The sequence below is a fragment of the Triticum aestivum genome, chromosome 4D (genome assembly GCF_018294505.1).
Source record: "Triticum aestivum cultivar Chinese Spring chromosome 4D, IWGSC CS RefSeq v2.1, whole genome shotgun sequence".
NCBI lineage: Eukaryota > Viridiplantae > Streptophyta > Magnoliopsida > Poales > Poaceae > Triticum > Triticum aestivum.
Window position 1 is genome coordinate 80,112,800 of NC_057805.1, and position 11,155 is coordinate 80,123,954.

General features: G+C 45.5%; 1 protein-coding gene across 1 annotated transcript; it reads left to right on the forward strand.

Moving 5' to 3' along the window:
• Positions 1–556: 556 nt before the first annotated feature.
• Positions 557–9,277, forward strand: LOC123096335 (transcriptional corepressor SEUSS). Its single transcript, XM_044518038.1, has 10 exons — positions 557–931; positions 1,311–2,561; positions 2,671–2,790; positions 2,989–3,037; positions 3,115–3,329; positions 3,467–3,535; positions 3,657–3,751; positions 6,030–6,123; positions 6,245–6,314; positions 7,765–9,277. Exons 2-10 carry the CDS (start codon positions 1,449–1,451, stop codon positions 8,748–8,750), a joined length of 2,811 nt encoding a protein of 936 aa, XP_044373973.1. The 5' UTR covers positions 557–931; positions 1,311–1,448; the 3' UTR covers positions 8,751–9,277.
• Positions 9,278–11,155: the final 1,878 nt, after the last annotated feature.

An 11,155-nucleotide genomic window follows, 5' to 3' on the forward strand; every position in this document is an offset into this window, starting at 1 on the left:
AAACCTCATGTGTTCCATCAGTCTGTCCCTTTTAACTCATCAATATTTTTTTTCTTACATGAATGACAACTACTTATAAAAACCTCTGCATTGTTTAGATGCTTTTATTTACTAGACTAGAAAAAAGTCGACCTAGTATAGTGTACTAAAGAAAGTCTGACTCGGAGTTTACTAAAGCTCCCTCCACCTGCGTTTTCATCACAACGTGCGTGACAAGAGGAGGATATCCCCGGGCGGTGCCACACCGTTGGCCATGGCATGGGCACGGAGCACGCGCTCCATTGACTTCTTTTAACCTCAGCAGCGCATCACACAACCAAAACCGAAAACAAAACACCCAAACAGAAAGAAAAACACCATCCTAATCAGACCCAGCTCCACCGCGCCCACCCACCCACCCTCTCGCCGCCCCGCGGGGCCCCCGCGGCGCTGGCCCCACGCTTCGGCGACCGGAGCATGGAATCCTCGAGGTCGCGGCCCACGGATCTTAATCAAATCGAATGGGAATTTTGACGTCCGCAAGGACAAAGCCTCAGAATTTTCTGCTTGCGCCTCCTCTCCCCTTTCTCTCTCCTGTTTCGTCTCGCTTTCTCTCTCCTCCTCGCTCCGCCTCCTCCCTCCCTCCTCCAGTCCACAGACCCAAATCCCGTCGCTCGCACACAGGGACGAGAGGGAAAGATTTTTTTAACGAACTGATTTTTTTTATCCCGCTGTTATCTCCCTCCGAGCGGCAGCGCAGCGGGGGCGGCCTAAACCCTAGCCGGAGCGGAGCTTATCCGGCGCGGCGGCGGCGGTGGTGGCAGTGCTGCTCCTCGCGGCAGTGCACGGCCGACGGCGCGTCCCTGCGGGCCTCGCCGCGCGATTTGGCGCGGGTTCGAGCTCTGGATCGCCGGATTCGGGGCGGACTGGATTTTGCTGGCTGGTCGCGCCGGTGAGTGGCGTCGGGTTCCGGCGTGTTTCGCTCCGTGGGTTTTCGGTGGCGAGGTCGCTGTTGATGCTACTGCTCCTTAATTGTTTTCTCATTTTGCGTGTTTGGGCTCGGGATGCTGCGATCTAGTCGGGGAGTTGGGGTTGCTTAATTCTGCTCGTGTCTGGTGCCTTGCTCGTTTTTTTGGGGGTGGATTTGGTGCTGTTTTTTTACTTTCCTCGTGGCGGATTTGAGGAGTACAAGTTTGCTTTGGATGCTCGTTTATGCTGTTTCTATGGTTGATTTTGGGTGGTGTGGATTGCTGTTCAGTAGATTTGTGCTGGAGATACCACTCTAGATCCAATGCTTGTGTTCTAAAGCTGTAGTCTCTGGTTGTTTGCAGGGTTTGCTGCCTTGTGCCTGCTCAATTTTGGCGGATCTTGCGGCCGTTCCGTGCTGAAAGGATGGCGAGGTGAGCGGTGACGCACTCGATCTTGGAGTAGTTTCTGCCGAGTTCGTAGCTCTCCCATTGCCTGCAACGATGGTATCGTCAGGGCCGCCGAACCCAATGGGGCCTGGGCAGCCAGCAGGCGGTGCCTCACTTCTCCGGACAAGTTCTAGCCTGCTCAGTGGTGGCCAACAGGGAATGGGTGGGGGTGGCGGCATGCTTCAGTCGCAGTCCCCGTTCTCATCTCTTGTCTCCCCAAGGTCTCAGTTTGGTGGAAATGGCTTGCTGGGAGCAACCTCTAATGTCTCCTCCCTGCTTAACCGGTCATCGTTTGGAAACGGGAGCCCTGTTCCAAGTCCAGGACAAATGCCAAACGGTGGGCTTCCGATGAACACCCTTCAGCAGAGAGGGGGCCTTGATGGCGCTGGTGATTTTACTGGCACTGGAGGATCCGATCCTATGTCGTTTCCATCCTCCTCCTCGCAGGTTAGTTTGGGCAATCACCTAGGTTCAGATATCCTGCAGCAGCAGCAACAGCAGATGGATGTGCGGGATTTGCAGCACCAGCAAGAGCAACAGCATCAACAACATCAACTGCCGATGTCTTACAACCAGCAGCAGTTGCCGTCACAGCAGTCGCAGCCGCAGGCTGCAGTGAAGTTGGAGAATGGTGGCAGCATTGGTGGAGTCAAATTAGAACAGCAGATGGGACTGCCTGACCAGAATGGCCCAGCCCAGATGATGCGCAATGCTGGAAATGTAAAATTTGAGTCGCAGCAGTTGCAAGGGTTGAGGGGTTTGGGCGCAGTCAAGATGGAGCAGTCGAGTTCGGACCCATCAGCATTCTTGCAGCAACAGCAGCAACAACAGCAGCACCATCACCACTTGTTGCAACTCACGAAGCAGAACCCTCAAGCTGCTGCGGCTGCCCAACTGAACCTCTTGCAACAGCAGCGTCTTTTGCATATGCAGCAGCAGCATCAGCAGCAACACCAACAGATTCTAAAGAATCTGCCTTTACAGAGAAACCAATTACAACAGCAACAGCAGCAGCAGCAGCAACAACAGCAGCAGCAGCAGCAGCAGCAGTTACTTCGTCAACAGAGTCTAAACATGAGAACCCCAGGAAAGCTGGCTCCTTATGAGCCAGGTACCTGTGCAAAAAGATTGACCCATTACATGTATCATCAACAGAACAGACCACAGGTAAAAGATTTTGTTTGTCTGTTTGTTTGTTTCAAACAAGTAATTTTGTGCTCCAAGCAAAAGGCATGTGCTTATAACTCAGGGCATTTACCCATTCCTTTTGATGCAGGATAACAATATAGAGTACTGGAGAAACTTTGTCAATGAGTATTTTGCTCCAACTGCTAAAAAGAGGTGGTGTGTATCTCTCTATGGAAGTGGTCGTCAAACTACTGGAGTTTTCCCTCAGGTGGTGTCTTGCTCCGACTGCTAAAAAGAACATGCATCTCTTTCTCTTCTGTTCTCCTATATTTGATTTATGCAAGTAAATTCAGTTCTATTAGTTAGTCATAGCCTTAGAGAATTTGGAGTAACACATAGGTGTTTTGAGTATAATTTGCCTTTTAAATTCTTATTTATAACTTTCATTATGGGTTTGCACCTCCAGGATGTCTGGCACTGCGAAATATGCAATCGAAAGCCTGGCCGGGGCTTTGGTAAGCATCATTTAATTTTGTGCATCCTCCTCTCTTACTCGTGTTTCTGGTTTGATCTTATGTTCTTATCTTTACAGAGACAACAGTAGAGGTCTTACCGCGACTATGCCAAATCAAATATGCGAGTGGTACATTGGAAGAACTATTGTATATTGATATGCCACGCGAATCCCAGAATGCATCTGGGCAGATTATTTTGGATTATGCAAAAGCAATCCAGGAAAGTGTCTTTGATCAATTGCGCGTGGTACGTGAGGGGCATCTAAGGATAGTTTTTAATCCAGACCTCAAGGTATTGTTATTCAATTTTGTACTTTGTTCTTCTTCCTGTCATTAGATCAGTTCTTTTTATGATACTATTCTTGAATAAGTGGTGCCTTTTGAACTAACATATATTGCACAATCCTGTACCATTTCCTTCGATTGAAGATTGCATCTTGGGAGTTTTGTGCTAGGCGTCATGAGGAACTGATTCCGCGGAGATCAATAATACCTCAGGTATGATTTTTTTATTGTTTACACATTTATATTGTTATTTATTCCGCGGTCATGGATCTTGTTATTTATCTTCAATTTGTTGAACATCTGATATATTTTTGCACTGTGGTGCTTAATTCAGGTTAGTCAGCTTGGCACGGTTGTACAAAAATACCAGGCTGCTGCTCAAAGTTCAACGAGTTTAACGACCCAGGACATGCAGAATAATTGCAACTCGTAAGGAGATCGGCTCTGATGTGCTTAATATTTTTCATCTGAAGTTCTTTCCTGAATTCAAATTTACATATTCTCTTGTCATTTGGTTTAGCCAAACTGATGCTGGTGCTATCTATTATATTTTCGTTAATGGTTTGTCCACTTCTTTTCTTCATGTATATGTGTCTGTTCTGTTAAAATTTATCATCTACCTTCCCTGTAAAGGAGCCATTTGTTCGGTGGAGCTAGTTTGCACAGTGAGTTGTTTTAGATGCATTGGCCGTCATGGCAAGGTGAGAGCCAAGATAATGCGGACCTTAGTCCAAAACAAGATATTGCTTGTCAAGAAAAACGGGCATAGTTGACTTGGTTTTTAGCATATCACCATGTATACATGTGCTAACTCCTCTGAGCCATTCAGTATTTTTTGACTGCCATAGTTGACTTGGTTTTTAGCATATCATCCTTTATGATCAAGCCAAACCAACTGGATTTACTGTTTTAAGCAAAACAGGATGAAAATGCTAGTGCTGTGTGCAAGCTTGTCTCAGGTCCTAAGGGCTTACAGAAGTTGTCAAATAAGTTCCTCTTGCCAAATAGGCACATGACTAGTAAAGTGTGCCCGGTGAGCTTTGCAAAAGTAAAGGAGTTAGTAATTCACCTCAGTCTTGGCGATGAGCACCCATGATCCAAGTGTTTGAAAGGGAGGACGACTACTGCAAACCTACATGCTATAGCTAGGTGCTACAATAACCCTTATCATTTGCACACGGGCTTCATCTGGCTAAAAATCGCATATTTTAGGAACCGAATAATTGATCATTATGATTATTTTCTATATTAGATATTTTTATTTTCATTTGTCAAGAAAAACTTTCTAAATATGTGCATTCTCTTGCTTGATGCGATGGAGGGGTTACCTATGGTTTAAACCGTGACCACTACCACAGCTCAATGATGAGATCTCAAGCACCTGGGCCTGTCTGACACAGCAGCAATAAATCAGGCCATAATGTAGAAAACTAGAAACACCACGTTAGAGATTATAATGATTTGTTTCTATATTAGATATTTCCTTTTAGTTAGTTGCTATCCTTTTAGTTTCCTACTGAATAGTCTGTCGTTTGGGCCATGAATACCCGCGGCATTGAGCTTCGAAGGTTTTGCCATCCTTTGGGCCATCGGTTATAGTTAAGTTTCATACACCGACCAACCCTCTTAAAAGTTAAGCTCTTAGGGTAATGCATGCATTTTATTCAAGCTTAGGCTCATCTTCAGCCCTATATATAGATTAGATATGGTGACGTTCCGTTAAGTGACAAGTTCAGTTCAGGCACCATTCCAGAAGGTGCTGGAATTGCAAGCACATGCTTACTTTAATTTCATAAGCACCACCCTTCCTAATAATAAAATGGGCATGTTGAGTTTTGAACTCGGTACATCAAATGCAACATCATGCACCAACCAACTCACCGAAGACCTTATGCTGTGAGGGCATGGCCATTACTTTACTTATGCTCATTGGTTGTGCATTTATTCCCTAAAAAGGTAATGTCTAAAAAAAACTCGGATCAACCAGCGGAGGCTGAACCTCGAACGCAGGTCGGTGGGTTCAGCCTGCTCAAGCTAGCCAACTGGTCGATGCCCAGTTCTGGTAGGCATGCTCTTTTCACGTATATCTTTATAACCTGTAACGGGCCAGATCTTAATTGTACTTGGTTATTAATGCATTGAAAATGGGATTCTAGTTGAAAATCACGAGGATTGTTGGAATGTAGAACGGATCGAGAAACATCCAGTTGCCATGAATAGAAAAAATCTCATTTTAGGTAAGTGGACAACTTGGAGTACGTGCAAGGTACTGGATATTATGCTGTATTACTGATATTACGTGCAAGGTTCTTGTTGTTCTAGAAGCATAAAATGTCCGTTAGCAAATATAACCTTATACGCGCATTGCTTGCCCTGTTTTGACCTGATTTGCTTGGTTTCTTTTGCTTCCATTGTTATAACTCATCACTGATAAAAATTGTGATGTTTAACAATGTGATTGGTAGCACCTAAACCACATTGTTGTTACTTTTCTTGCTGACTGTTTCTTTGAGTAACTATTACCTTTCACCAACTCCATCAATTTTCATTGTACTTTTCAAGTTCATGCTATATAACAGAACACTTGTTCTTACTTAACTTGCTGACTGTTTCTTTGAGTAACTATTACCTTTCACCAACTCCATCAATTTTCATTGTACTTTTCAAGTTCATGCTATATACTTATATTGCAATCTTGTACAATTAGGTTTGTTGCATGTGCGCGCCAACTGGCTAAAGCCTTGGAGGTGCCTTTGGTAAATGATTTAGGATATACAAAAAGATATGTCCGCTGCCTTCAGGTACACTCTAATCTGCTGTAGTTTCCATTCACGTGTTATATTTTCTAAATTGTTTCATAAGTATGCACTTTTTTCTGACCATAAGCCCTAATATTTTCATGCAAAACGTTGATACTCTCAGATTGCGGAGGTGGTAAACTGCATGAAAGATCTGATTGACTATAGCAGGCAGACTGGATCTGGACCAATCAGTATGACATCTTAATCATTTTACTTTGTTGATTTATCTCATCTCATATCATCAGGATGGCGCAAACTCCCGCATACCACTCTGCACTCACAACACCTGAATTAGTGTTCTTTGGGCTCTATTTTTAATTACCATTATTTATTTAGTCAAGTTTCCTTGCGGTACATTTTCTACATGTGTAGGCATGCCTCTTAAATACTCCCTCCGTCTCAAAATGCAAGACCATTTTTGACACATAGTGTCAAAAATGATCTTATATTTTGGGACGGAGGGAGTACCTTAGGGCAGTTATAAGGTAGGTGAGCATTCGGTTTTGGTGAGAAATCACTGTAACTATCGTTTCATGTTGCCATTATTCCATCCATCACTATAAAAAGGCTACATTGGTATGCCTGGGAAAGAGTGGTGCCTGGCTTCAGCCCGTGATGTTGATTATTTTGCCTTGACCCATTAACTGGATTAGCCTGGGGTATAAGTGTTTGTTTGGTGAGTTAAAGTCCAGTTTGGTTAAAGTTTGGTTGATCAAGGAGTCTAGTACAGTCAAGGCTGTCTGACAAAGCGAGCTGGCATTGTGAATGTTGGATCAATCAGTAAGATAGCAAAACTTCTCAAGACCCGGAGCCTCTCTTCCATGTCAGGGACGAGAGAGATCGAGTGCTCTATCCCCTGTCTTTGGACCCTTTAACCTGCCCAATCAATCCACAATACCAACTCTAATGGCTCATAAACATCCTATTGACCCAAGCATAACGAATAAAATATCCCCAACTACATCAACATGCGGCATGAAGAAATCCCAAATCTGCAGTATAGGCATCAGTGGTGGGCCAGCCTCTTGGTGGCCGGATGGTCTCTCGTCGCAGCCTCTTGATGAGTGCTGGAGCTAGTATGCGGCAAAGGCAGGCCCGATAACGACATAGCTTTGATGCGCTGGCGGCACACAGCTTGCTGCCATTGCTCATCTCTCCCATCTGCCTTTGTTAGGTCGGTATTAGCTCCCAGGCTGCAGCTGCTGCACTCAAGGTGCTCAAACTCCTCAAGCACCTGAGCCAGGCTATCCAGGTCACCAACCAAACACCTCCCACGCAGGTCCCATGGATGCTCTTTGCAAGGCATGACGTGGCCGGTGATTTCAAGTTTTCCAACCACTTCCGCAGGAAGGAAACTGTAATCACCTGATTACCATAAACTATATAGTTAACATTGCATCTCTGGTAGGAAACAACTTCTAAATACTCCTAGACCGTTGGTGCCTGCCCCTGATCCTCATGGGAATGGCTGGGGAACTGAGTTGCCTGGTTCCTGCTGATTTAGTTCCTAGTCACACAAAACACAGTAGCATGTTGGTATGCGATTCAGCAGCCTGTGATTTCTCGTCGTATTATGGCCTTCTATTTGCTAATTTATGTTTGTTTGTCCACATGTAACACTTGCTGTTATTTCTATTTCAGATAGCCTTCATAACTTTCCTCGGAGGAGTCCATCAGGTATTAACCCTCTTCAACCACAGCAGCAGGCGCCTGAAGAGCAGCAATCTGTTCCCCAGAGTTCAAACCAGAGTGGCCAAAATTCTGCTCCTATGGCTGGTGTGCAGGCTTCTGCCTCTGCCAATGCAGACGTGACATCAAATAATTCTTTGACGTGTGCACCCTCTACATCTGCACCCTCGCCATCTGTTGTTGGGCTCCTCCAAGGTTCAGTGAATTCTAGACAAGATCATCCAATGGGCACCGTAAATGGTCTGTATAACAGTGGAGATGATGGCGTAATTCCCAAGGTGAACTCTACAAGTTCGTTGCAGTCAAATCCGTCTCCCTCTTTCTCTTCCCAGGTGCCCACATCATCCAATAACAACATGATGCCCGCCCCTCAGAACACAAACCAACTCAGTTCCCCAGCAGTATCATCATCAAATTTGCCTCCAATGCAGCCACCTGCAACTCGGGCTCAGGAACCTGAGCCAAGTGATTCCCAAAGCTCGGTTCAGAGAATCTTGCAAGAGATGATGTCATCACAAATGAATGGTGTTGGCCATGGAGCAAATGACATGAAGAGGCCAAACGGACTTGCCCCTGGTATTAATGGGGTTAACTGCTTAGTTGGTAATGCGGTCACAAATCACTCAGGAGTGGGAGGAATGGGATTTGGGGCCATGGGTGGATTTGGTTCAAATAGTGCAGCTAGTGGACTGAGAATGGCAATGGCAAACAATGCAATGGCAAACAGTGCGATGGCGATGAATGGCAGGATGGGGATGGGGATGCATCACAGTGCACATGACCTATCACAGTTGGGCCAGCAGCAGCAGCAGCAGCAGAACCAGCACCAGCACCAGCAGCATCAGCAACAGCATGACATAGGAAATCAGCTGTTGGGTGGACTTAGAGCTGCAAATAGCTTCAATAATCTTCAGTATGACTGGAAACCCTCTCAATAGATTGATCGGAAATACAAGTTCAATATGATGATGATGCAGCTGCCCTCACTGGGCTCATTGCTTATGGAGCGTCAATTGCTTGCTGTGACCTCTCTTGTGTCCAAGCATTGGTGCTTTTGCACCAAGGGTGCCATGGAAAGGAATCATAGGCGATGGCAAGCATCTGAGCTCGCGGCTGTATGTTGCAACAGTAGTTGGTTCCCTGTGTATTATGCAACTATGGTACCGGGCTACCTGCCTCGGTTATCTTACCGAAAGCTAGAGTTAAAAGATTAGAATCTGCCTGCACTGGGCATGGTCGGTGTCAGTGTTTGGTGTTATTTCTCACCCGGAAAAGAAGTTTTCCCTCCTTTTTTTTTCCTTAACGGATGACATCCGAACTGTAATTTATCACCGCCCTTGCCGTAGCAATCATATGTGCTGATATCTTCGCCTGAGAATTCTCTCTTTGTAGCCTTACTGTACTCTGTATAAGCTGTCATATTGACTCGTGGAAAAAGTATCAAGAATGTGTCTGTCGGGTAAAAGGTGCACTCTTCTATCCCAGATGTTTCTGTTAGTGATTTGTTCTTGAAATAAGTAGGCTCCACCATTTTAATTTGTTATGGCATCAGGTAGCTCGCTGAACACCTAGCGTGGTTTTCTGAATATTGTCTGGCGTGTTTGACAGCACGGGATGTATAAGTTTTTTTTCTTGAATTGCGGGGCATAATGAGAGCATCCCCATATCCTTCCCAAACGTCCACCCTGGGGCAAATCTAGTCCAAACCCCAAATGTCCGGGCTGACCAACAATTCTCATACCTGATTCAACAATTCTCATACCTGATTCATATGTGGGGCGGATATGGGGACGTCGGACATGACCGCCGCAAGGCCCGCTCCAATTTGCTTCAAGATGCCCCCTCCTTGCCTAACCTGCATGTTTCTCTTGTATTTTCTTCCTCGTCTGCACAACCGCCATCGTTGTTGGTCCGGCGCCATCCCCAACACATACCTTCGCCATCGGACGCCCCAATCCACAATGCCGTCAGCCGTCCCGCCAATGGCCGCCGCCCTGACATGTCCAACTCCTTCGGATATACACCTTGCAGTCTATGTGTTCGATGAAATGTTCAAGCAGTTTTTTGATTCTTTTGGTCATTTGTAGGTCACCGATGAATTCGTGGAATGAAAGCTATGGAAACACGAACCTTGACAAATTCATATTCAATGAGTTCAACGGTTCATCGGGTTTGGACGACGAAGATGCTGAAATGATGATGATGATGATGTGCATCCAAGAGGAAATGAAGAAGGCAGAAGAGCACGTACTGAACTTCAAGGGTTCCATGAAGGGCCGAAGAGTTATTCACTCGGATAGGATTGTTGGCGCAAGACTTCTGTACATGGACTACTTCACAATGGAGCCAACATACCATGAAGGTTTCTTTTGATGTCGCTTTCGGATGAGCAGAGATTTGTTCTTGCGCATCGTGACTGTCGTGGAGAAGGCTGATGACAACTTCAAGCTAAGAAAGGATTGTTACGAAAAACTTTATTTCCCCCCTCTGCAGAAATGCACGACCGCTCTTAGGATGCTTGGTTATGGTAACGTTGCAGATGCCATTTATCCGGATGGGAGAGACCATGGTCTTGAGCGCCACCATGCAATTTGCACACACTATGGTGAAGATGCTTGGAGTAGAGTACCCAAGAGAGGCAACTGTGAAGTACATAGAAAAGGCAATTGGAGCATTAAGAGGATTCTCATGTATACTTGGTTTAGTTGATTGCATGCACGGACAATGGAAGAACTGCCTAAAAGCTTTGTGTGGGCAGTACCAAGGTCACGTCAAAGAAGCCACCATCATACTTGAAGCAGTGGCATCGAAGGACTTGTGGATTTGGCATGCTTTCTTTGGCACGTCTGGTTCTAACAATGACGTCAATGTGCTCCAATGATTTCCTTTGTTCAAGAGGCTTTGTGATGGGGGACCTCGGCCGTGCAATTACACCGTCAATGACTACAACTACAACATGGGATCCTCAATGGGCGGCTTTTGTGAAGACGATATCAGATCCTCATGGTAATAAATAATGTCTCTTTGCACAAGCGCAAGAAGGTGCTAGGAAGGGTGTGGAGAGGTCATTCAGAGTACTCCAAGCCTGTTGGGGTATTGTTCATGGAGTTGCAGTTATTTGGAAACCGGAGACACTTTGGCAGCTCATGACATGTTGCATAATCTTGCACAACATTATTGTCGAGGATGAGGGTGAAGAGGCAATCCGGCACACATGATTTTGAGAAGCCCGGTGTTCAAGTATGCCTCCCTAAACAAGAGGCAGAGTACATTGCCAACCTTTTAGAGATACATCGACAACTTCAAGATCAACATGTGCATATGCAACTTCTCAATGATCTTG

Bases quoted from the DNA above. Each gene is read 5' to 3' on its own strand.
- LOC123096335 (XM_044518038.1), top strand. From the start codon at position 1,449: ATGGTATCGTCAGGGCCGCCGAACCCAATGGGGCCTGGGCAGCCAGCA. The intron at 2,562-2,670 runs GTAAAAGATTTT...CTTTTGATGCAG, and splicing joins ATCAACAGAACAGACCACAG to GATAACAATATAGAGTACTG. The intron at 3,752-6,029 runs GTAAGGAGATCG...TTGTACAATTAG, and splicing joins ATGCAGAATAATTGCAACTC to GTTTGTTGCATGTGCGCGCC.